Raw genomic sequence first — 26,206 nt, 5'->3', positions numbered from 1 at the left:
GTACATCCCCTAACCTTTCAGCCAAGGAACCCTGGTGGTGCAGTGGTTCAGTGCTCGGCTGCTAACTGAAAGGTTGGTAGTTCAAACCTACCCAGTGGCTCCATGGAAGAAAGACCTGGCAATCTGCTCCAGTAGAGGTTACAGACTAGAACACCTCGTGGAGCACAGTTCTGTAACACATGGAGTTGACATGAGTCAGAATCGACTTGTAGGATCCCTGGGGAGGTAAGGGATCTGCAGGGGAAGGACCTGTCCATCTGCTTCCATAAAGAAAACCCTGTGGGGCAGTTCTGCCCTGTCACATGGGGTCACTATGAGTCAGAATTGACTTCACAACAACAGCAGCCCTTCAGCCACTGGATAAAGCCTATTCTCTCTTTAAATCAAGTCCCATCCCCAGGACAGGGTGATGAGTGATTTCTTGATAGTGGTGGCCGTGGCAGTGGCCCCTTGCTCAAATCTGGAGTGGGTGGCAAGTATATTCTTAGGGCACATACTAGACAAGCTGCCATCTCGGTCCCTGGAATGATGCATGTATCATTAGTGGGTTATTGGTGACCCATAGTGATCTCAATAGGCTTAATTAAATGTATTCTGTATATATGTGTATATATATATATAATAGAAGAAAAAGCAGCTTTCAGTGATTAAGAAATTGAGATTTTTTCACCATTGTCTCCATCTTCTCACCTTTACAATCTATTCATGCATCAGTACCTACAATTAAACATTAAAAAAAAAAAAAAAACCCACACTCAGAGTTGATTGGCATGTTTATTGCGTTTCATAGTGCACTACAGGGAGTACAGAGCTGCCCATCACCTGCCCGCTCAAAGTGCACATTCAAATGTGAGCTGACAAGTGGATCACACTGAATGTGTACAAAGGTCTCGCCACCTCTATGCCCTCTGAACCTTGCTGGGTGGATGAGGAGACTCAGCCCCAAAGAAGTTAAGGTAGAGGAAGAGCAGAACTACTTGGGTGCTTGCCATTTTCTACAGGAAGCTATCTCCTGTGGAGTGACCTGATCCCAGCAGGGCCAAGTGACTTCTCACAAATCTTCTGGTTCTTCTCAGGCTTTCCAGGAGTAGCGTTGCTTCCTAACTGTTCTCCTCGGAGCTGGAGCCAAGGGAAGACGCCGAAGGCCCTCCGTGCATGCTGTTCTCGCATGGCACCTGGTGGCCCTGGCACTCCTTTCGGCTTAATGACTTGAGGCTTTGGTTAAAGAAGGTGGAGGTCATGCACTCAGCTGCCGTCTGGTCACAGGCACACAGAAGCTTCTCACAGAGGCTCTGCCCTACACCTGAAAGGGCAAGAACACAGTAGCAGGCGTGAGACAGGGTAGGATGGCAGTGAAGGGCTCCATGACCTGCCTGGCAGCCCCTCCAGCTCTTCACCTGTCATCTTGGGACCTCTTGGCATTCTGCATACACTATCCCTCTGCTGGGAATATTCTCGACTTTGTCTTCCTTGTTAACTCATACTTGTATGGCCAGACTTGGGTTAATATCACCCCTCCAGAAAGCCTTTCCTGAGCCCCTAGGCTAAATGAAGTGTCTGTCCTGTGGGCTCCCATAGAACCCCACATTATGGTTCCTTCCATCACAGTGCGTTACAGGTTGATCACATTGTAATCATCTGGGTTTCTACCTTTCCCTCTCTCTGGATGAAGAACCTTGGTGGCAGAGCCCATGTGTCCCAAGCACCTAACTCAACCTTTAATAGATATTTCCCTAGTTAGCACTTTGGAAATATTTGTTGGACTCAACTGTCTGGGTCACAGTTTCCCCATTCATCTGATGAAAGTAATAACACTTCTCTGCGCTATTTCAGTCTTACCAGGTAAAATATAGATAGTGCCTGCTTACACTGGAATTTCAGATGAACAATGATTTTGTTTTTTTTGTTAGCTGAATATGTTCCAAATACCGCATAGGACATACTTTTACTACAATTCTATTTTTTTTTTTCTGAAATTCAAATTTAACTGGGCATTGTTGTTGTTAGGTACTGTCAAGTCAGTTATAACTCATACTGACCGTATGTACAACGGAACGAAACCCTGCCCAGTCCTGCACCATGCCCACCACTGTTGTTATGCTTGAGCCCATTATGTGTCAATCCATCTCATTGAGGGCCTTCTTTTTCATTGACCCTGTACTTTACCAAGCATGATGTCCTCCAGGGACTGGTCCCTCCTGATAACATGTCCAAAGTATATGAGACATAGTCTTGCCATCCTTGCTTCTAAGCAGCATTCTGATTGTACTTTCAAGACAGATTTGTTTGTTCTTTTGGCAGTCCATGGTATCCAGTATTCCTCGCCAACAGCACGATTCAAAGGCATCAATTCTTTGTCTTCCTTATTCGTTGTCCAGCTTTCACATAGAAATGATGTTATACCATGGCTTGAGTCAGGTGCACCCTAGTCTTCAAGGTGACATCTTTGCTTTTCAACGCTTTAAAGAGGTCTTTTGTACTAGATTTGGCCAATGCATGTGTCTTTTGATTTCTTGACTGTTGCTTCCTTAGGTATTGATTGTGGATCCAAGTAAAATGAAGTCCTTGACAACTTCAATCTTTTCTCCATTTATCATGATGTTGCTTATTGGTCCAGTTGTGAGAATTTTTGTTTTCTTTATGTTGAGGTGTAATCTATATTGAAGGCTGTGGTCTTTGATCTTCATCAGTAAGTGCTTCAGGTTCTCTTCATTTTCAGCATGCAAGGTGGTGTCATCTGCATAACCCAGGTTGTTAATGAGTCTTCCATCCTGCTGCCCCGTTCTTCTTCATATAGTCCAGCTTCTTGGATTATTTGCTCGGCATACAAATTGAATAGGTATGCGAAAGGATACAATCCTGATGCACACCTTTCCTGACTTTAAACCATGCAGTATCCCCTTGTTCTGTCCGAACAGCTGCCTCTTGATCTATGTACAGGTTTCTCATGAGCACAACTAAGTGTTCTGGAATTTCCATTCTTCACAATGTTATCCATAATTTGTTATGACCCACACAGTCGAATGCCTTTGCATAGTCAATAAAACACAGGTAAGCATCTTTCTGGCATTTTCTGCTTTCAGGCAAGATCCATCTGACATCAGCAATGATATTCCTGGTTCCACTTCTGAATCCGGCCTGAATTTCTGGCAGTTCCCTGTCAATATACTGCTGTAGCCACTTTTGAATGAACTTCAGCAGAATTTTACTTGTGTGTGATATTGTTTGATAATTTCCACATTCAATTGGATCACCTTTCTTGGGAATAGGCATAGTTATGGGTCTCTTCCAGTCAGATGGCCAGGTAGCTGTCTTCCAAATTTCTTGGCATAGACAAGTGAGGACTACCAGTGGTGCATCTGTTTGTTAAAACATCTCAATTGATATTCTGTCAATTCCTGGACACTTGTTTTTTTGCCAATGCCTTTTTCAGCGCAGCTTGAATCTCTTCCTTGAGTATGATCGGTTCCTGGTCATATGCTACCTCTTGAAGTGGTTGAAGGTCAACCAATTCTTTTTGGTATAATGACTCCGTGTATTCCTTCCATCTTCTTTTGGTGCTTCCTGCATGGTTAATATATTCTCCATAGAATCCTTCACTATTGCAGCTCAAGGCTTTAATTTTTTATTCAGTTCTTTCAGCTTGAGAAATGCAGAGTGTGTTCTTCCTTTTTGGTTTTCTATCTCCAGTGCTTTGCACATGTCATTATAATACTTTGTCTTCTCAAGCCGCCCTTCGAAAGCTTCTGTTCAATTCTTTTACTTCATCATTTCTTCCTTTTGCTTTAGCTACTCGACATTCAAGAGCAAGTTTCAGAGTCTCTTCTGACATCCCTTTTGTCTTTTCTTTCTTTCCTGTCTTTTTAATGACCTCTTGTTTTCTTCATGTATGATGTCCTTGGTATCATTGCATAACTCATCTGGTCTTCGGTCATTAGTGTTCAACGTGTCACGTCTGTTCTTGAGATGGTCTCTAAATTCAGGCGGGATATACTCAAGGTTGTACTTTGTTCTACTTTTCTTTAGTTTCAGCTTGGACTTGCATATGACCGATTGATGATCTGTTCCACAGGTGGTCCCTGGTCTTGTTCTGACTGATGATATTGAGCTTTTCATCTTCTCTTTCCACAGATGTAGTCAATTTGATTCCTGTGTATTCCATCTGGCGAGGTCCACGTGTATAGTCACCATTTATGTTGGTGAAAAAAATGTTTGCAGTGAAGAAGTTGTTGGTCTTGCAAAATTCTATCATGCGATCTTCGGCGTCATTTCTATCACCACGGCCTTCTTCTTTGTTTCCAACTTTCGCGTTGGATGCATGCAATGCATCCATTAGGGTGCATTGGTAATTACTGGTGATTGGAATGCAAAAGTCAGAAACTGGGCATTACATATTTTTATTTGCTAAATCTAGCAGCTCTCTTTCTTTAATGTTTAAGTTGTGTGGGTGTAGAAACAGATAGTGTTTGTGTGACTCAAATGAAATAACGTGTTTGGAGGTGCTTAAAAGATAGTTAAGCTGTCTGCTGACAGCAATCTTGTCATCTGTATTTTTCATTTTTAATGAAGCTAAAGCCTTATTTACTCTGTTGCATTTTTTTTCTTCTGATCCTACCTCGAGGGCTGCATCAACCAGATTCTCCCCTCATCACACACCGCACAGACCCCTGTCCTCAACCCAGATACACTTGGTCCATTTTAATAGCTGGAAGAGGGGAGGGGAAGCAGGTGGGCAGAAGAGCAGGGTGGATGGTTGCAGTCCCTTCTGGCCTAGAGCACCTCTCCTCCAGCTGTGATGTATTAACAAAACAACACAGACCGGGCGCCTAGATGCCCTTGCCTGATACGTGCTGTGGCTTGCTGTGCTTGGCTCACAGAGGGTCTGAGCTGGGAAACAAGCCCTGTGAATGTGGGTGAGTTCAGCAGCAAAGCAAAGGCGTGCAGTAGAAGTTCAGGCTACAAGAGCAGGTCTTAGGCTTGGCGGTCCTGGGAGGACCAGAGGCTGGACTCGCTGAGCAGGTGAGACTCAGCCAGGACTGATCACAGGATAGCAATAGTAATCTGATAGTGTCACTTACGGGCTCTAGACCCAGCCTGGGCACTCATCCCCTAAGGGATATGTGTAAACGCCTTAGCCTCACACACAGGGTCCTTTGGGCTCAGGATCTGGTGCTCTCTATCCCCCAGCATCACCAACGCCACCGTTAGTCCACCCCACCCCCACTCCATCCCGGCATTCCTGAGCCATTTGTCATTCCTAAACTGCCAGGCCTTCTCCAAACACCACATTTTTTCTTTCCCTGTGCTGGGAACATCCAAGTCTAAAGTGACCATCCGAGACCTCTGTTAACCACTTGTCAAGTCTCAGCTCACCACCTCTCTGCCCTCCCTCCTCACTGCCCACTGCAGGCTCAAACCCCCTGTGCCTGTGCTCCCTTGCACCTTGTATGACCTGTTAGTGCTGATGACATGAGATTATAAATAGAGTCACTTCCTGTCTCCTCCCTCCAGGCTGTGAGTGATTTGAGGCAGGGACTATGTGTGTTCATCGTCTCCCAGTTCCAATGAAGGCTTGTTAGAGAAGTGGGTAATTGAATGAATGAATCAGTGAATGAATGACACGTAAGCTCATAGCTCCCAGAATTGGAGGCACACTCTATTGTACAAGGCAAGACCATGTGAAGGCTGGCACTGCATGCTGAGGGTGCGCGGAGGAAGCAAGGAGGAGTGAAGACCCAGCCGTAACGTGAGGAGAGAACAGCCCTTGTGAAATGCTATGGGAAGAGGAAATGAGCCAGGGAATGTAGATACAGACAGGTCTACAGCACGCTTTGATCTGCTCTGAGGCGATGTTCATGGAGGCATGGCGGCTCCCAGGCTAGTCCTTGACGACCGCAGAGGAGTCTTCAGCTTCCAGGACAGGGAGATGGTGGGGCTTCAGGCCCCGCCTCTTACTCCATCCAGAGCCACTCCCCTATTTTATGGGGTTCCTCAGAACATCTCAACTGGGAAAGAGTGTCAGCTTCTTAGGAAAAATCACTTTGAAACTCAGTGGTACAGTGAACAGTCAGTTCCAGGTCTGAGAAAGTCCAGTTTTACAGTCCAAATCCCAATTCTACCACTGACTTCCTGCCTGTAAGAGCTTGGGCCTCAGTTACCTACTCTGTAAAATGGGGATAATCCTAGTGCTATCTCACAGGATTAATTCTGTTAATACATACTAAGAGCTTAGCACGGTATACAGTAAGAATGCATTAAATGTTGGTAATTTATATGATTGCTGGTCTATTCATAGCTAGATTTGTGACTTTAGACAGCCGCCTTAGCCCTTTTGAACTTGAGTCTCCTCTTGAGTGGGATGTTGCTGATGATAGTTGCCATCAGTTCTGACTCACAGGGACTCCATGTGTGTGGAATAGAACTGCTCCATAGGGTTGTTAAGGCTGTGACCTTTTGGAATCAGATTGCCAGGACTTAACTTTGGAGGTGTCTCTGGGTGGATTTGAACCACCAACCTATTGGTTAGTAGCTGGGCGTTGCACCATTTGCACTACCCCAGGATTCCTCTGGAGTGGGACAGGGTAATAACATGTGCCTCAAGGTTCAGAAGAGGATGAAATCACATTACAGACGAGAGAGTGTTCGGGAAAGCCCCACGTAAGCATGAGCTATTCTCACAAAGCTGACCAGAAGGAAAGTGACCACCCTGCGTGAGACCACAGCACTTACACTTGGGTGTACGATCCAGGCATGCCACCTGTGACCGAGGAGGCCTGTCGAGCAGACAGCCCAGCGTCTTCACCTGCTCCAGGCAGCAGTGGTGGGACCAACAGCACCTAAGACCAAGGAAAGTCTTTACTGCCCTGAGCTCCCAGTTCCTAGGAGCCCCCTTGAAGCCTGCTTCTCCCACACTGTTTATAGTGGTGAGAGAGGCCAGTGCCCCCTTCCCAGTGCACACAGCACTGACTCATATACACATTAAGGGTCACTAGGTATGGTTGTCCAGGTTGTGCACTGCAAAAAAAGACACCACATCTAACATGGCATCAATCACACTGTAGGGTATGTGACTTCAAGCTAGGAGATTTGCATATTTGTACAGCAATTTCCCAACAGAACGTTCCTCAAAATTGTCTCTGGGCGAATTCCTCCCTGGTTTCCTCTGTTGTCTCCACAGTATGTGCTACATTGGGTAGCATTTTCCAGTTGAGTTGTCCATCCATCTCTGTCACTATGTGAGCTCCTATGGAGCATATTTGTTTTGTTCTGTTTTGTTTAGCCTTAATCATTTTTGTATCCTCACCACCTAGCACAAAGCAAACATGCAAGAAATGTGAGTTGAATGAAGAAATGACTGCATGAGATCAGTGAAAATTCCTTCCAGAACAGGAGCTGTACTATTGAGCAGTTACTCTTAGTTGTCAAGAAGCTAGCTTCACAGTGGCCTGCTGCAGGGCAGTCCCAGTGCAGACCCCAGCTCTACATGTCGTCCATCGCAAAACAGACAAATCTGCCACCATCTGAAGTGTCTTTGCAGATTGGCACTCTTACGGAGACCGGGCCGTATTTGTGGTTGAAAGAGGTCTACACCCGAAAATCAAAAGCTTTGGACCACCATCTGCCTTTACCCCTTTCTGGTGGAACACCCTCACCCAAGTCAGCCTCTGAGCCTCAGTTACTCATCAGGAAAGTGGGTCCAGTAACACCTATAGGCCCCCTAGCATGAGGTGATGCACCCAACAAGCTTTTTGTGAAGTGATGTGAAATGCAGAGGAAGGCCAGTGCCTCCAGAGGCAGGAAGCATCGGACCACTGCCTGCCCCTCCACCCACCCTGCACCTACCGGTCCAGGGCATCCCTTGGGTCACCTAGTCCCTCCTGCCCACAGTAGCAGCCGTAAGATTCAAACTCCTCCGGGCACCGGGACGTCAGGCAAAAAAGCATCTCCCCAAGCTGTGGCATCACCTGTGTGTGGTCCCCGCTTCCCAGGTGCAGGAAAGTGAACCTGTCACAGGCTGAGGGAGGGAAACAGCAACTGTCAGGAGAGCAAGGAAGGTCAGCACAGCTTCCCCGGCAGGGGGATAGTGTGCCAGATGGCAGGATTGTGGGAGGAAACCCACGTCCTGTGCCTTGTACCTTAGTTATTGAACAACTGTTCTATGACAAGCCGCTCACAAGTCTCTCACCAGGCTTCCACCCCTCTGTCCAGACACCTATTAGCCCCCCTAAGAAATGGGGAGTTGGTAAGAACCACTGTTCTTTGGGCCACATTTTCCTAGTAAGCAGAAAACCTGTGTGTCTTCCTGCCCCAAGCCCTGGTAGGGCCGCACATCCTAGGGGAATCCCAGCCATCTTCTGAGGCTTCCCGGTTCTATCAGGCTAGCACACCCAGGAAGGCTGACTTGGGAGCAGACCTTGTCTGTGATTTTATTTCTCCACCTCGAGGGTAAGTTACGCTGAAGCCTGCAGGGCAAACCCCATCATCTTAGAGTCAGTTGGGAAAGGACTGAGAAGCAGAACGCCTTGGTAGGGGTCCAGGCTTAGCCGCCCTCTAAAATGCAGCTTCCTCCATAGCTGTGCATTGGATGTGAGGTACGCTTGCCCAGATATTAACAAAGTCTTGTTTCCCAACTGCCCATGGTTCCTTGTGGGTGCAGATCCTTTTCACAGGACCAGAAAGAGAGACAGTGGGGAAAAAAAAGAGGATTATTAAAACCCAAGCGCTTCATCCTTTCCAAGAAACCATGGTGTGGACAATGCTGAGATTTTTCTCCTGCTGGGTGGGTAAGAGTAGTGAGACAGCACCAGGTTGAGATCACTGGCTCCTTTGCCAGGCTCAGCCTCACTGTAGCTGAGTGGCTGTGGCAAGTGACTCCCCTCTGAGCCTCCACCTGTTCATGCAGTAAGGGTGATGACAGCTTGTAGCTGCACCAAAAGGAGGTCATGATGAGATACCATGGCCTAAAGGGCTTCAGCAACGACCTAACCAAAGTGTGCCAAGACCAGGAGAGGGAGACCCTCTGCTCACCTTGTCCCGTTGTCACCTCAGGACCACTTTTGAGAGATGGCACATCCATCCCCAAAGATTTAATGCTGGGGGGGACAATGGTGACACCTTTAGCTGTGGCAGCAATCTCCGCAGATCCTGAAAATGTACAACATTATAGTCCACACTCAGAAAGTAGCCCCAGGATAGGTTTGCTGATGGACAAATGGTCAGTGGCCGATGGACAAATGCAGGCTTCAGGACAATCTTCCCCAAACTGGGGTTTGCAGCAGGCACCAAGACAGATTCTCAAGTATGAGTTCTCCATGAGAATTTTCTGTGATAACCCCGAACAGGAGCCTGTTCTAGACCACCCGCGTGACATCTCACGGACGAGCACCATCGCGGCTTCTCAGGCCTGTGTTTGTGCTCCATTTAGTACCATGTGCCGCCAAATGAAGGTCGCACGGCATCATGGTGCTCACAACAAGCGACGAGGTAAAAAGAATGGTGGAGAGATGAAGTCAAACCATGAAGCACAATAAAAAACGCAAGCAAAACTCCTACACAAAGCCCTGTCCTTTCTTGCTCAAAACACTTCCCCTCCCAGCTGGAGGCAGGGAAACATCCAGCCAGGGCTGACCCAGACAAAAAGAGCATCTGTAGGCTCAGCCCCACCCGTCTGCTGACCCAGGCTCAGTCCCAGGGTGCTGGCGAAGGCCCGGCATCTTTCTGCCCCCTCAACTGTGGTCTTAGTTCCGCAATATTACCTTGCTTCATACAACTGGTCTTCTGCATGTTCTTGTTTAATGTTCTAGTTCCTATGGGACTAAAGCTCTGTTGTAACTTCAGTCTTCTAGCTTAAACACCCTGCCCAGCTCTCGGTCCCACAAATAGAATCAGTTTCTTTCTGCCGTGCTCCTAACTGCTGGAAACTCATCGAGCCAGAGTAGCGGAGTGAAAGAAGCCGGAGTTTCGATTTTAGCTCAGACACGTACTTGATGCCATAGATCCTACCACCTTGGGCAGATCATGTAGCTCTCTAAATCTCCATTTGTAAAATGATGTTAATAATACCTCTTTTGGGGTTTGGAATAATCTTTCTAGCTAAAGTCTAGTGGAGAAGCAGCAGTCAATAGTAGCCAATAGGATCACTCAGTGAAAAGAAGACGTCTAATGTAGAGTTAGAGACTCTCCAGGTGGGAGATTCTATAGCGATGAAGGTTCCAGAGCCCATACTGTCTGCTCCCCGCTGAGCCTGAGGCTCCTGCTAGAAGCCCTCACTCTCTAAGGAAGAACTTTCTAGATTATTGATGTTAATCCAATTTTTGATGGCTTTTAGTCCTTTTAAGGTCTCTGGGTGGCGCAAATCGTTTGCTCTCAGCTACTAACCTACCTACAGGTTGGCAGTTCTAATCCATCCAGCAGTCCCATGGAAGAAAGTCCTGGCAATCTGCTTCCATAAAAGATTACAGCCAAGAAAACTCTATGGAGCAGTTCTACTCTATAGCACATGGGGCACCATGAGTCAAAATCAACTGGAGGGCAACAGATTTGTTTTTTTGTTTTTTACCCCCTTTAGATGAGGGCATTTGGTAGGGTCTCCCTGCCTGGCAGCTTCTCCATTTGAATAAATTCCTCTGGGGGGGGATTCTGGCTTCCCTTGTCCTCTCACCTCGCCCCTGCCCAGGGCAATAAGGGCACAGTGCATCACAGGGCAGAGGCTTCCGACGTCTCAGGAGCCTCTGTGCTGGCACTGACCCCACCTAATTCACTCAGGATTTGAGAATTCCGTCCAGACCGGGCGAAAGGGTCCCAAAGTGAGAGGCCAACTAGCCCAGCCCAGGCCCTAAAGTACCACTTTCAATTTTCATCAAAGGAGAAAAGTGAAAAAAAATGAGATGCCATTTTTTGACCATCAAAATGGGTACAGGCTTTCTGTTTGCTTGTTTTTAAGTAACAGTATCTACAAGTCAGAATCGACTCGACGACAACAGGTTTGGTAATATTGGAAAGAGTCCTGGTGGCTCAATGATTAAGTACTCAGCTGCTAAACTAAAGGCCAGTGACTTGAACCCACCAGTGGCTCTGCAGGAGACAAGACAAGAAGGTCTGCTCCCATGAAGATCACAGCTTAGGAAACATATGGGGCAGTTCTGCTATAGGGTTGCTGTGAGTTGGAATAGACTCAATGACACACAACACCTAGTAATGACTACAGGGACAAGCACTTGAGGGTAAATTGGTTCAACTTTTCTCCAGGACAACTTGGCAGCATATCAAAAGCCTGAAAATGATCATATCCTTTATCTAGTAATTCTTCTTCTAGGTATTTATCCTAAATGTTAATCAGAAGTGGGTGGGCATAAAGAAAGCTCCTATCTATTATTTATAATAACAAAATGTTAGAAAAATTGGTTAAATAAATTATGTGGTTCCATATAAGGAATTATTACACAGCCACGAAGTCATGCTACAGAAAAACGTTTAACGGCCCGGGAGCATCACCATGTCGTATCAGTGACGCAACGCAGACTGCAAACGTGTAGCCACCAAGTGATCCCCACTTCTTCTTTAGGTCCATAGAGATGCTTGGGGGGAAAGGACCGGCAGAAAATGTATTCACATGTTGACAGTGTTTGTCTTTAGGTTGTGGAATTACAGATGACTTCAATGGAAAACTAAGTACAGCTTTCTGGATTTTTCCAAATGTTTCTCTTTACCAGGCATGCTTGCATTTCTTACTGACTGTGGGTCTATCCTTTCATTTCATTTAGCCTTTTCTTTTTTTTGGTAAAAGTAAATAATTGGCTTCAATGATTTCTTCCATTTTTGAGTTTAGAGTATTTTCCCCAACACTCCTTTGGAACACATTTGATCTCATAATATATTTTATTTTTTACCAGTTACCATGGAGCTGATTCCAACTCATGGTGACTCCATGTGTGTTAGAGTAAAACTGTGCTCTGTAGGGTTTTCAATGGCTGATTTTTCAGTAGATTGCCAGGCCTTTCTTCCCAGGCACCTCTGGGTGGACTCGAACCTCCAAACTTTTGGTTCGCAATCGAGCATATTATTAACCGTTTGCACGATGCAAGGACTACCAAAATGGATGCAGGCAACAATATACAGAAAGGCAGGAGAAGCCTCAGTACACTTACCTGGAGGGGATGTGGCCCTAGCAGCTCCTATGACTTCCAGATCTCGGCCTGGTTCTGCTCCCAAAGAAGAGAAGCAGGGTGAACAGTGAGTGCCAATCCCAGCCTTTCCCACCTAGGTTTCCTGAGGCAGCTTCCATGGGGTGCCCCTAGCTCCACCTCCCATTGTGAGTTTCCCAAGGAAAGCTAGTGATAGCTGGGACATTGCTGAGCCAGAGGAAAGCTGCTGACAGAGCTGCGGCACTCCAGGGTGGAAGCAGGGAGTCCACTGAAATACTGTAGGAAATTCAGCCTCTCCAGGCGTTGGGGCGGGGGGAGTTAAAATAAATCCTGTCTTTGAAGAGGTATGTTTGTGGGATGGAGAAGGCAGGACAGAGGCAGCCAGGCTGTGCGATTCAAGTTGCTTGCTCTGTGACTCTATGAACACTGCTGCACCTCGGTTTTTCTGTCTGGAGAACGAGTATTGTTGTTGTCACGTTGTTCAGCAGCTATTAAGCTCCTACTCTGTGCCAGAAGAATTGACAGCTTTGAATTGTGGTGTTGGTGAAGGATATTGACCATAACATGGACTGCCAGAAGAACAAACAAATCTGTCTTGGAAGAAGTACAACCTGAATGCTCCTTAGAAGCAAGGATGGCCAGACTAGGTCTAACATACTTTGGACATATTGTCAGAAAGGACCAGTCCCTGGAGAAGGACATCATGTGTAGTAAAGTAGGGGGTCAGTGAAAAAGAGGAAGACCCTCAATGAGATGGATTGACACAGTGGCTGCAACAACAAGGATTGTGAGAATGGCACAGGACTGGGCAGTGTTTTGTTCTGTTGTGTGTGGGGTCACTGTGAGTCAGAACTGACTTGACGGCACCTAACAACATGTGCCAGTTGGAGCCTTGGTGGCACAGTGGTTAAGAGCTTGGCTGCTAACCAAAAGGTTGGCAGTTTGAATATATCAGCCACTCCTTGGGAACCCTATGCGTCCACTCTAATCTGTCCTACAAGGTCGCTGTGAGTCAGAATCAACTTGACCGCAACAGGTTTGGTTTTTTATGTACCACATATGGAGTCCCTGGGTGATACAAATGGTTAACACACTCAGCTGCTAACCAAAAAGTTGGAGGTTCAAGTCCACGCAGAGGAACACGGAAGAAAGGCCTGGCAATCTACTCCTGAAAAATCAGCCACTGAAAACCCTATGGAGCTCAGTTCTACTCTGACACACATGGAGTCACCATGAGTCAGAGTCAAATCAACGGCAGCTGGTTTGGTTTTTTATCTACACTTGTTAATATAAGATTCATGGTTATGAATCACAAATTAAGCACAGTTAATGGTTAGGTTAATTCTTCTGATGAAATCTTGACCTAGATATTTTTAGATAAGAGATTATTCTCCATGAGTCACTGTTGTACAGTCGAAAGAAAATAAGTCTTACAGCCTCAAATGTGGGGCTAGAGACCAGCGGCTCAAAACTATTAATCTCCTTGAGCCTCAGTTTCCTACATTTTCCATAAAATGGGTCTAATAATATTTATTCTGGGCTTTGTCAAAAAGTGGTCACCAGAAAGAGAACACAAATATTGAGATGGCATTTATCCACTGGATTCCCTGCTGTGCCCTTCCAGAATCCCCTGTGCTTACTCGTCCTCGAGAGAGTGGTCAGTCCGTCAGCTCTGGCCTCCCCAGTCACTGTGGAAAGAAACCACCAAACTTCAGTGATCCACCCAGCTCAGCGCCCTGGCCAAGCAGGGCGTGTTTGAAACGGAACAAGCTGGGAACCTACAGACTGAGCAGAGAAGAGGCTGTGACAACACGGGTGCACTGGGGCTCAACAAGGCCCCACTTGTTGGAAAAGAAAGGAGCCCTGGTGGTGCAGTGGTTAAGTGCTCGGCTGTTAACCAAGAGGTCGGTGGTTTGAACCCACCAGCTGCCCTGGAGGAGAAGGATGTGGCAGTCTGCTTCCGTAACGATTACAGCCTAGGAAACCCTATGGGGCAGTTCTGCTCTGTCCAAGGGGTTGCTATGAGCTGGAGTTGACTCGATGCCACCTAATAACAATTTCAGTGAATAGCAGATGACACAATCAAGGGGGATCTTTGGGTTACATGCCAACACTTTCCGCTCACCTTCTCCTGAGAGGGCTGTCAGGCTGGGGTCTGTGGGCTCCTCGGGAACCACTGGAAAAATAGAGCCCCCGATAGCAATAAGCAATGCAACCCAGTGTCAGAACCAAGCCCAGGGGCTCCAGGGAGAACAGGCAGGGGGTGACGGTGAACCAAGGAATGGGCTGTGAGAAATGGTGTCAGCAAAGAGTGGCTCGTCCTGTCCTAGGACACCCCTGCCTTTCCTCCAGGGTGCTCTGATAAACAAGGTCCCCACTCAGGAGGACCCCACAGCCAGTGCTGGGTGCTGGTGAAGATGGACACGATTGCACACAAGCTGAGGACCTGAAAGGGCCACAAAGGTCTGTGGCTATGGAGTCTGATGTCCCAACTTTGAGAAGACTTCTGTTCAAAAGGGAGGCAGGATGGCTGAGAAAAAAGAGCACCAGGCTCAGAAGAGACATGGAGATACGCATGCGTGCACACACATGCACACACTTACGCACATGCATACATCCCGTGCGTGCATGCACACACACACTCATCCCACATGTGTACATACTCATACGTGGACACACCCCACAATACACACATGCACACACACCCCCTACGATACATGCACGCACTCATATGCATGCTCAAACACATACACATGTGCACACACTCATACAACATGTGTACATATCTATACACACGGACATGCCCACACGTGCACATGTACAGTCACGAACACTATGCATGCACATGTGGACATACACACACACACACGTGAAAACACACTTGTGCACATGTGCACAAACACCCCTACCCCGTGCACCCACGCACATACTCCCACCCCAGCTCGTCTAACAAGCACGGCAGGACTCATCCTGGGAAGAGACCCCGCCCCGGGACAGGAGAGATGCACTGCCTAGGTGTGCCTCTGACTTCCCATCGCCAGGTGTCACAGGTGTGGGGACTGAGAGTCCGTGAGAACTTTGGTGAATAAGGAGTCAGAGGCATAAGCTTCACACCTGGTTTTTTCACAGGCCGCGTACTTGCTTAGATCGGTGAACAGCTCTAAAGAGCCGAGCCCGGCCTGCAAAGAGACACATGGGAAAAGCCTCCTCTGCCCAGGCCCTGGAGGGCGCGTGGGGAAGGCGAGGATGGGGAGGGCAGCAGGCCTGCTCTGGGGAGGTCCCCTGCCCAGAGTGTGCCTGGTTGGGAGAGGCAGGGCTCTCTGGGCACACCAGGCCCTGTCTGGTCACACTGCAGGAGGGCACACCAGGCCTGTGACGCTATAGAAAGAGAGAAAGAACTTGGGGTTTTCATCCTGTCTAATCCAGTTCAAAAAAAAAAAAAATTTTTTTTTTTTTTTAATCCAGTTCAAGGCTATCCAAGTAGCAAGGGCCAGGGCTTGCGCTGGGGCCATGAGAATGTGGGTGTTTGAGCTGGGCTTATTAGAAGGAATTGTATCTCTTGGCAGGGGAGAGGGACATCTCTGGTGCTCCCAGCTCAGTGAGGCAGGCTGGGTGGAGGAGGTGTGTCCACCGTCCGCATCACCAGTCTGGCCTCCTGTGGCCAAGTAAGAGCCAGCTTCCCCAGGGGGCCTTACCTCTGGGCAGAAGAGTCGTCAGTTCTTTCCTGCTGGTTGTCTCTGGAAAACAAACCCATTGGGAAGGTCTGTTAGATGGTGGGTCTGGGGGCAGATTGGAGGGTACTGGGCTTGGCATCTGAGGGTACCTATCCACACCAGCTTCTGCCCCTGCTCACCAACCCTGCTGCTCATGCAGTACCCTGTTCTTCCTACCTGGAGTCTGAGTCAGACAGAAAGAGGGGTCCAGGTGGTTGAGAGAGGAGTTGATGCTGGAATGAGCCAAGCACTCTATGGCAGCTTTGTCACAGGTGCACAGGAGGTGCTCACAAGTGTCCTGGGACTCTACACAGAGCAAGGGCAGAGCAGGTTGGCAAACCCCAAAACTGAACTCCTGATCTGCCCCACACAAACTCGCTCCTCTTCCATCTTTCTCATCTCACTAATGCCAACTCCATCTTTTCAGTTGCTTAGGCCCTTGGGAATCCTATTCAGGCCTTTTCTCTCACACTCACACCCAGTCCATCCATCCATCCTATCGGCCGCACATCCAGGTATTTAGAGTCAGACCACATCTCCCCATTGCAGGCTACCACTGTTGGCCAAGCTACCCATCATCTCTGCCTGGGTTATATCAGTGGCCTACAAGCTAGTCCCCATCCCTCCTCTCTTGCTGCCCAGTCTGTCCTCATTAAGGAGTCAGAGTGATCCCTTAAAATCACGGATCACACCATGTTTTTGTCGTTGCTGTTGCTAAACATGCTCCGACGACTTCTCGACCCAGGTAGAAGTCTGGGGGCTACTGTAGCTAGGAAACATCACATGATTTGCCCCCGACTACCCCTTTTTCCTTCTCAAACCTCATCCGCTTCCATCTCGCTCATCACCCCACTTCCATCACACTGGCCCCCTTCTTTCTCAGACATACCAGGCGTCCTCGAGCCTCAGGGCCTGTCCACTCGCTGGTTCCTCGGTCTGGATTGCTCTTCTTCCAGGTCTCCACCTGGATCCCTTACTGCCTCTTTATGTCTTTGCTCAACTGTCATTGTCTCAGGAGGCTTGCCTGGATCTTCCTACTTAAATAGGAACCCTACCCCAGCCCTCCCTCTTCCTTTTCCCTGGCTCATTTCCCTCCATAGCTGTTGTATTATCTAACATACTGTATCACTGGACGGTCATGATGGTGTTGCCATTGGAGGTGATGGTTGGCAATGATGACAATTGGCAACGATGACCTGGGAGCCCTCAGACTGGCCCAGGCCTGGGATTCCTGGGCTGACATTTCTCAGCCCAGACCCCAGGGCCACCTGGGGATGCTTACCACACGTGATGCTCCTGCTGATGCAGTTGACCTCCATGGGAAGCTTGGTGGGGTCCTGGAGGCAGTCCGTCTCAGCGGCGTCCTCGTAGCACTTCCGGTGCTGGAAGCAGCAGCTATGGCAGGGCAGGACAGGGTTAGGGTTAGAGCACGGGTTCCGACTGGGAGACTATTTCAAACACTCAGTGCAAATGCATGTGGGTGCACACAAATACACACACTTTGAATCTGCTATTTTACGTGGTGCCATAGTGGTTAAGAGCTACGTCTCCCAAGCAAAAAGTCAGCAGTTCAAATCCACCAGGCACTCCTTGGAAATCCTACGGGGCAGTTCTACCCTGTCCTTTAGGGTTGCTATGAGTCGGAATTGACACAAAGGCAATGGGTGCTTTACAGCCAGACTGGTGATGCAATGATTAAGTGTCCGGCTGCTAAGTGAAAAGTTAGCAGTTCAAACCCACCAGTCGCTCCGTGGGAGAAAGACCTGGCGCCCTGCTCCCATAAAGATTACAGCCTAGGAAACCCTGTGGGGCAGTCCTACTCTGTAGTATATATTCACTATGACTTGGAATTGACTCGACAGCACACCGCAACAACAACAGCCAGGCTGAGTAGGTTTGCATCCTGGTTCCCCCAATTATCAGTGGCTGAGCTTTACCTGACCTTGCACTTACCTCTCTCCAGTACAACTTTAGGAGGCAATTGTCATTGCCATCTAACACTGGGGAAACCGAGTCTCAGAGACTGGCACTCATATGGGGACTTTTGATCATGCCAGGGACTGCTCTGAGCCCTCTACATGTGTAAGCACACTTAACAACCACCACAATCCTGTGGGTGAGGCTGGGTTAGCCTTATTTTATGGATGAGGAATCTGAGGTACAGAGAGGTTGAGCAACTTGTCCAAGGCCTGCACAGCTACTCCGTGGCCGAGCTGGGGTTGAAGGCAGGCATGCAGGCTCAGAGTCCAGCTTTCAGCACAAGTGCCATCCTGAAGGTAAGTGACTCAGTGGGCTGGAGGCCAGGGTTACCCACCTCCACAGCCTGTGCTGGTTCTCCTGCCCTAAGCAGCCTCCCCAGCCCCTGCAAGCATCAACGTGGCTTTGTTGTTGCTTGTTTCTTAAGGATCAACCCCTGGACAGTGTGCTTCTTTCTGGAGGTTGGTGCAGCCACGGAGCACGGGAGATTAAGGACAGGGGGGGCCAGGCAATTGCTCCCAGGTCCCTGTTGAAGCTGAGATTCATGAGCAGAGGCCTTGCCCCATGGTCCTGGAGGAAAAGGGGACAGAGAGCCTGCTGAGTATGAAGAGCCTGGGGCATGAAGCGAAGGCAGGACCCCGGTGCTGAGCCTGGGGAGGGCTGAAGGTGGAGTCTGGTCTGAGGGCAAAGCAGGAGCCAGGACGCTCGTGGGGACACAGGGCAGAGCAGGACCTGACTCTGGCTGACCAAGGAGCTCCTGAACTCAGACATCTTAATCTCCCTTGCTCCATAGTTGTCATGGGTTGAACTGTGTCCCCCAAAATGTGTCAATGCCCCCCAGGCACCCTTTTAGTTCAGTAATGAAGTCATTCCTCAGGTTCACCCTTCAGCCAAAGATTAGACAGACCCATAAAAATTAGACTAAACGGGCATAACAGCCCAGGGGCAAGGGCTAGAAGGCAGGAGGGGACAGGAAAGCTGGTAATAGGGAACCCGAGGTCGAGAAGGGAGAGTGTTGACATGTCATAGAGTTGTTAACCAATGTCATAAAGCAATATGTGTACTAACTGTTTAATGAGAAACTAGTTTGTTTTGTAAACCTTTGTCTAAAGTACAATTTAAAAAAAAAAATTGTGTGTCAACTTGGCTGGGCCATGGTTCCCAGTATTGTGTCCACCATTTTATCTGATGTGATTTTCCTGTGTGTTATAAAGTCTAATTCTATAATGTTAATGACACAGGATTGGAGGTGGTTATGTTAATGAGGCAGGACTGAATCTACAAGATTAGGTTGTGTTTTACACCAACCTCTTTTGAGGTATAAAAGAGAGAATCGAGCAGAGAGACATGGGGACCTCATACCACCAAGAAACAAGAGCCAGGAGAATAGAGCATCCTTCGGACCTCGGATCCCAGCGCCAAGAAGGTCCTTGATAGGGGAACACTGATGACAAAGACATTCCCCTGGAGCTGACAGAGAGAGAAAGCCTCCCCGTTGAGCTGGCACCCTGAATTTGGACTTCTAGCCTCCTAGACTGTGAGAGAATAAAATTGTTTGTTAAAGCCATGCACTTGTGGTATTTCTGTTACAGCAGCACTAGGTAACTAAGACAGTAGTCATCATGATAATTCTTAGCATTACAGCAGGTAACATGTGTTGAGTGCTTACTGTGAGCCAGTCTCTGCTCTGAGTACCATGCAAGTATGAGCTCATTTAGCCCTCACATGGGTCCTCTGCAGCAGGCACTATTACCAGCATTTACACATGTGGAGACTGAGGCTCAGGGGGCTCTGTAACTTGCCCAAGGTCAAGGAGGCCACAGAACAAGGATGACACTGAATGTGGACGGTCACACGGCACCAGCAGTGTAGACAAGAAGGCAGTGGAGACAAATGTAAAGAAGAAAAAAAAAATTCAGGCAGCAACCTTGAATAAGCACTACCTAACTTGTAAGGGGAGCTCTGGTGGTGCAGTGGTTAAGGGCTTGGCTGCTAACCAAAAAGTCAGCAGTTCAAATCCACCAGCCTCTCTTTGGAAACCCAATGAGGAAGTTCTACTCTGTCCTATAGGGTCACTCTGAGTCGCAGGTTTGGTTTGTTTTTTAATTATAAAGTGGTTCAGTGGTAGAATTCTCACCTTCCATGAGGGAGACCTGAGTTCAACCCCTGGGCAATGCACCACACGGGCAACCACCAACTATCTGTCAGTGGAGACGTGCATGTTGCTATGATGCTAAACACGTTTCAACAGAGCTTCCCGACCAACATGGGCTAGGAAGAAAGGCCTGGCGATCTGCTTCCAACCATCCATCAGTGATAACCGTATGGATCACAACGGTCCGATCTGCAACTGATCGTGGGGATGAGGCAGGACTGGGCAGCGTTTCATCCCTTTGTGCAGGGGGTTACTATGAGTCAGGAGTGACTCGATGGCAGCTAACAACATCAGCTTATAAGGATTTTGTTCAGATTCCAGAAAACATCTACAGAGATTCTGCCACTCTGTAGGCACTCATGAAATGGTGGCAATTATTTCATTTTGGAATCTGGTGTGTAGGTTCAAGATAGGAATGGCCCGTCCTCCAGGAGTTTGGAAATCCTGCCCCCATCAATCGAACCGTGTAAATTCATTGAAACTGGGTGTGACCCACCGGCCTGTCAGTTTATTGACATTGGTCCTTTGATCATACCTTTTGTGTTGAAGACAGTATTGAATTACTGCTTCATTTCTTTGACTTCTAGGTTTATAAGGTGTTTTTAATATGTAAAGGAAGTGGCGGGGGAGGACAGCCAGGGAAACATGTGCCCAGAAGTAGGCCTGGTACCATGCCCACCGCCTCCGTCTGAATGCTAAGGATTGAGCTTGAAGTGTTGGTTTGCTCATGGCCCCTGAGATGGGAAACTGTCTCCTCACTTGGAGGTCTGGAGGTGGGCAGATTTTTTTTTTAATTCCAAAGCCTTTATTCCTTGCCAACCAAGGGTATGCCACTTTTTAATTAATGTGCTTATTTTGAATCTCTGAAAAGCAGAGCTAGTGGCTAATTGACCATCCACTCAATGGGTTCATTTATTGAGCTCCTACCAGGTGTCAGGAACTCTCATCGGTGCAAACAAAGAATAGAGTACAGACCTCCCCTAGAGGGACATGGGGTTGAGCAGGGAGGTAGGTGGTGTGAACACATACTTCCCAGCATGGCACATGTGGGGGAGGGAAATGAAGGTGTTTGGGAGCACAGAGAAGGTTTTCCCAAGTACCTAGGAGTCAAGACATTCAAAGAAGGGGTCCTAGAAGAGAAAGGCCAGGGCAGGTGATGAGCTGTGAATATATTGTGAAGAAATTCCTTCCCTCCTTCCATGAATCTGCGTAGGCCAGAGCACACACTCTATCATGTGGACTTGAGCACAGGTCTAATATGAGTCTACTACCCATCAGTGTGTCGTCCTGTGATGGCCTGCACGTTGCTGTGATGTTGGATGCTATGCCACTGATATTTCAAATACCAGCAGGTCACCCATGGTGGACAGGTTTCAGCAGAGCTTCCAGACTAAGATGGACTAGGAAGAAAGGCCTGGCAATCTACTTCTGAAAATTAGCCAATGAAAACTTTATGGATCATAACAGAATACATCTGTCTGATGTAGTGCTGAGAGATGTGATCTTAGGCAAGTCATGATCATCCATTATACGTAAGGTCACCACGAGCTGACTCAACAGCGACGAACAACGAAACACCAGTGGGGTGGGGACATAGTCCATGGGGTAGAGTTGAGACCTGGCTTCAATTTCCTGCTTCTATTTTGCTGCTGCTGCTGCTGTTCCTACTACTGCTACTGTTAGTACTGTAATCCCACTACTCCTGCTGCTGTTGCTACTGCTACTACTATTGTTACTCTCACTACTACTCCAGCCCTACTACTGTTACTATGGCTACTACTGCTGCTACTACAAACCTACTACTGCTGCTGCTGCTGTTACTACCGCTACTGTTACTATTCCTGTTACTGTTGCTACTACTACCACTGTCTTTATCATTATTACTACTATAGCCCTGCTACTACTATTACTCCTGCTGCTGTTACTACTGTTACTTCCACTGTTACTATTACTACCAATTACTAATACTCTTGAAAACTTAACAAGCCAGGTAGAATTCCCAATCACTTTAATTTGGTAACTTAATCCTAATTAACAACTCTGTGAGGTAGATACTACTGTTATCTTCACTGTATAGACGATGAAACTGTAACACAAGAAGTTGGATACTTTCCCTAAGGTCGCAGAGTAAATGGAGAAGTAGAATAGTAGAAGCAAATAGTAGAGAACTGGAATTGCCAGGTCGTAGGAAATATGTTTTACGATTTGAACAGATACCCCCACATTTCCCTAACTGGTGGATGTCCCAATCGACCGATTACCAGTCTCTACTTGTCATGTCCTTGCTAACACTTGATGGGAGGTGAGCACTGAGGTTTTGCTGTCGGTCGGCTGGGTCTCTGATGTCAGCCGCATTTCCCTTGTCTGCAGGGGTTTTGCACGTCCCTACCGGCCACTGCATTTTCTCTGGGTTTCTCTGTATTCCCCACCAGATCCCCACCTCCTGGCAGCAAGGATAGTGCTCTGTTTATTGTTTGGGACATTGTTTGGGACAATGTTCATACGTTGTTGGTGCATGTTTGCTAAATATTGAACAAAACCCTTCATAGTTTCTTTACCCCTGGTGGCTATTCAGGTGGTTATTTTATTCAGGGACAGCTCTGATTAAAAAATAATTCTCAAATTTTGTTATGCTTGCAGACCACCTGGGGGTCTTGTTTAAAATTCAGCCTTCCAGGTTCTCCTTATTCTGAGCCAAGGGGCCTGGGAGGGGGTCTCAGGCATCTGCATTTTAGCAAGCATCCCGGTGGTTCTGATATAAGTCCTGATTCTCTAAACTTTGAGAAACACTAAAGTGGAGTTTTGCTTCTCAGACATGACACTGGATCCTGATAATGCCCTAGAACGTGAGCAGATCACAGATCACACTCCCAGGTGAAGGATGAGGAAACCAGTCACCCAAAATAAGTAATAGAATGAAGAGCTCTCTCAAGTCCCAGTCCAGGCAGTTTTCCATGTCTGCACTCTGCCCAAGGCATCAGCCAGGGCTCCCGTGAGCTCCCCTTTTGCTCTTGCTCACCTGTTGATCTCTCTCACCTGTCAGACTCATCCACAGGCAGACCTTCCATCTCAAACCTGCAGGCACAGCCATAGTCTTTCAGGTCCCGGGGGCAGAGGTCAGCCACACACTTCATACCGTTCACAAATTGAAGCAGAATGGGGAAGTTGGTGAAGACAGCTTCCAGCCAGGTGAAGTGGGAGCCCAGGCAGTCTGTAGGAGTAGGAGAGAGAAGAGGCTGGTGGGCCTGGGAACCAGAGTCCAGGAGGGAGCCCACTCCCTGGACTTCCTGTAGTTGGGGTTGATGACTACCTCATAAGACTTGACATGCCATTTGCCATTAAACCCCTAAGCACCTACTGCATACTCAGAACCACTGTGAACAATTGAAGGAAGCAAGTTTATAAGTCATGGTCTCTGCTGCTTGCCACCTAACAGCCGTTTTAGCCCTTTTTCTTTACTAACAAAACTGAAAAGTACTCAGGGAAGCCAAGCCTTCTCCCCAAGTCCCTGGGGATGTTTCATGATAATTCTTAGCTTGTCATGGAAATTTCCATGCCAGTGATTGGTCTAGAGCTGAGAATGTGACCCAGACCTAGCTAACAAAACTTAAGGGAAATCTGTTAGGGGCTTCTGGGAGAGATTTTGTTCCTATAAAAGAGGAGAGGCATGTAAGAAGAAGATCCTTTTTTATCTGCATTTTTCTTTTTCCTTGAATGTGGGTGAGGATGTGCTGGCTGGCACTGCAGCAGCCACCTTGTAATCATGAGGCTCCAAGCCAAAAGTTGAAAGCCCAACATGCTCAGGGACCCAGAGAGGAAAGAAAGCACCAGGCTGCTGGGTCTCTGATACCAGTGTTGAGCCACTGCACCAATCCAGGTGCCTTCAGGCTGTTTATTTGGTGTAATAATTTGTTTATTATTTTTAAAAATCACCATTAATTGACTGACTATATCCTATGTGATACAGTCTGGAGAGTCTATAGCCTAGAGAACTAAAAGCCCATGTAGGAGGAGAAGAGGTACAGACATTCATAGTATTTGAGCACCTACTAAGTGCCAGGCGCTTGGTGGATAAAAGTCATTTCAGATTTAACTTACCAAAAATTTCAGCCACGCTTTCCACGTTTTTAAACATCCCATTGAAGAATGTGATATCTAAGTAGAAGATGGAGAAAACAAATTAGAGGGCCTTGGTTCCTTTCCCGCTAGCCCTGCCCACCTCTTGGGTAAAGCATGAGTAAAGCCCTTTCTCCTTTCTTTAAGGGCAAATTTGACCTTGGATTAACTTTCTAACTGTGTTACCCTGGAAACCTGAAGAGGGTGAAATGTAAACTGTTACTAGGCAACATGGCTGGTGAGGTGTATCTGGACTGCAAGGAACTATGGATGAGCTATAAATAGACTTCCGGGTGGGAAGTCATCATTCTAGGTCTCCCTGAGTGTGATGTCTCATGTAACTGGTTTCCTTGGACGTCCTGAAATTATCTCTCTGAAGTTGTTACTCCAGATACTGACTCCTACAGAGAACAAAGCTTCTAAGCTGGCGATGCCCTGTGGGCACGTGTTTTCTGGCCTTCATCCCTCTAAGTGCTGAGCGTGACCTGTGAGTCTAAATGTCTAGCTGAAGAAGACCCCTTGTTGGGCATTGCACTTCCCATTGGGGTTATGCCATTTGGAGAGAGGCTACTTGTCCTTGGAGTCTGGGTGGGACCTGATCACTTAGCTTGCATAGGCTCATGGATAAATCATTTGATCAATTCAGCTCACCTCTCTGAAAGGGTGGTAATCACCCCTTGATTCAGAGCTGACATCATCAACTAGTTCATAACACATTGCGTTCCTTAGTGATGCCCACGTAAGACCCACCTGACAAATCTATAAGCTCCAGCACCAGGAAAACTTTCCTTTCCCTAAGGAACAAACAGAGGCTCTTCTTCCTTATAACCAGAGCATTGCAGTACACCTCTATCTCTTTATGTCCTACCTTCTAGGGAGCTCAGAGCTCCATTTAATGCTAAGATACAGTTGCCATATTAATGCTCATGACCAGCATGTTTACTTCCTTCTCCTGCTTTCCTCCTTTGGCTGACCTTTGCCTTTTGATGGGAGCTTTCAGAACTTTGTCTCAAAGGAGTGACCAGTGGTGAAGTCTCAGGCAGAGTCCCTGAGGGGAGAGTTCCTTTGGGTCCCACTTGAATCACTTTACTGAAAATGCCACTGCAGTAAGTGGCTCTTGGGTATATTCAGAAGGGGTAATTTCCTCTGCCGATATCCTAGACAAATTTCTGCCCAGCTGGGTTGCCTAAGAAAACTTCAAATAATCCTTACTGATATTTGCTGAGAGTCCTGCAGGCAGGTCCTGGGGCAGGTGCGGGGTGTCCAGAGGGTGTCCCCCTGCAGGTGAGGAAGAGATGGAAGGAGAGCAGGGTTAGCGCTACCACCACCGCCACTCACCCTCTGAGCCAAGGCTGCCAGATGGCAGCCAGAAGGCAGAGGGCATGCATTTAAGTTTAATTCCATGTGCAGTTTTCTAGAAACTGTTATGTGCCAATCTATGTGGAGCCCTTGAAGAAGGTAAAGGGTGACTGGTTGTATGTACATCAGTGACCCTCAACAGTGGCATTCTGGTTGGGGATGGAGAGATTTGGGGACTTGTCCTGAAGCATACTGTTTATATTTACATTGATTGCATGTTTACTTAGAGCTTCTAGAGTTGGGGCAGTGGTGGAAATAAGTATAGACATTGACAGGATCCCAACCCGCAAATAATTTATCATCCAGGACTGTGGTATTCTTAAGACTGCCAGCATCAAAGTCACCTGGGATCAGGCTCAGCACACACCCTGCCCATGTCCTCACTCGAGTCCGAATCAGCTGGTCTGGCTGAGTTTTCGGAAATAGATCACCAGGCCTTTCTTCCAAAGTGCCTCTGGGTAGACTCAAATGCCCAATCTTTTGCTTGGGAGCTGTTAATTTTGTTCCAGGCACTATTTTAAGCATTTCATGTCCCCATTCACCCTGGTCATGACGAAATTCATAGTAAGTTTTGTGCTTCATTACTGTAACTTTTTTCAAGTAGGGGGATAGCTTTTTTCTCCACAAGACTTGAGTTTCTATAGTCCCGTTTTAGGCTGATATTCATTCTTGCATATATGCAACATTGCTGATGCTGGAAGCAGAAAGACGAATAAGATAAGGGCCTTACCCTTAAGTCACTC

General features: G+C 47.6%; 1 protein-coding gene across 1 annotated transcript; it reads right to left on the bottom strand.

The window, feature by feature from the left end:
• Nucleotides 1-1,100: 1,100 nt before the first annotated feature.
• On the bottom strand, nt 1,101-25,798 carry OC90 (otoconin 90). The gene is made up of 14 exons (XM_049854103.1): nt 25,773-25,798; nt 25,317-25,387; nt 24,087-24,143; nt 23,025-23,199; nt 17,139-17,251; nt 16,034-16,162; nt 15,839-15,880; nt 14,269-14,319; nt 13,784-13,831; nt 12,147-12,200; nt 9,028-9,144; nt 7,843-8,014; nt 6,730-6,836; nt 1,101-1,303 (listed from the first exon to the last, which is right to left on the bottom strand). The coding sequence occupies exons 1-14, from the start codon at nt 25,796-25,798 to the stop codon at nt 1,101-1,103; spliced, it is 1,365 nt and encodes a 454-aa protein (XP_049710060.1).
• Between the last annotated feature and the right edge of the window lie 408 nt (nt 25,799-26,206).

The sequence above is a fragment of the Elephas maximus genome, chromosome 15 (genome assembly GCF_024166365.1).
Source record: "Elephas maximus indicus isolate mEleMax1 chromosome 15, mEleMax1 primary haplotype, whole genome shotgun sequence".
NCBI lineage: Eukaryota > Metazoa > Chordata > Mammalia > Proboscidea > Elephantidae > Elephas > Elephas maximus.
The sequence above is the reverse complement of the archived record's forward strand: the minus strand, read 5'-3'. Positions and strand labels throughout refer to the sequence as shown.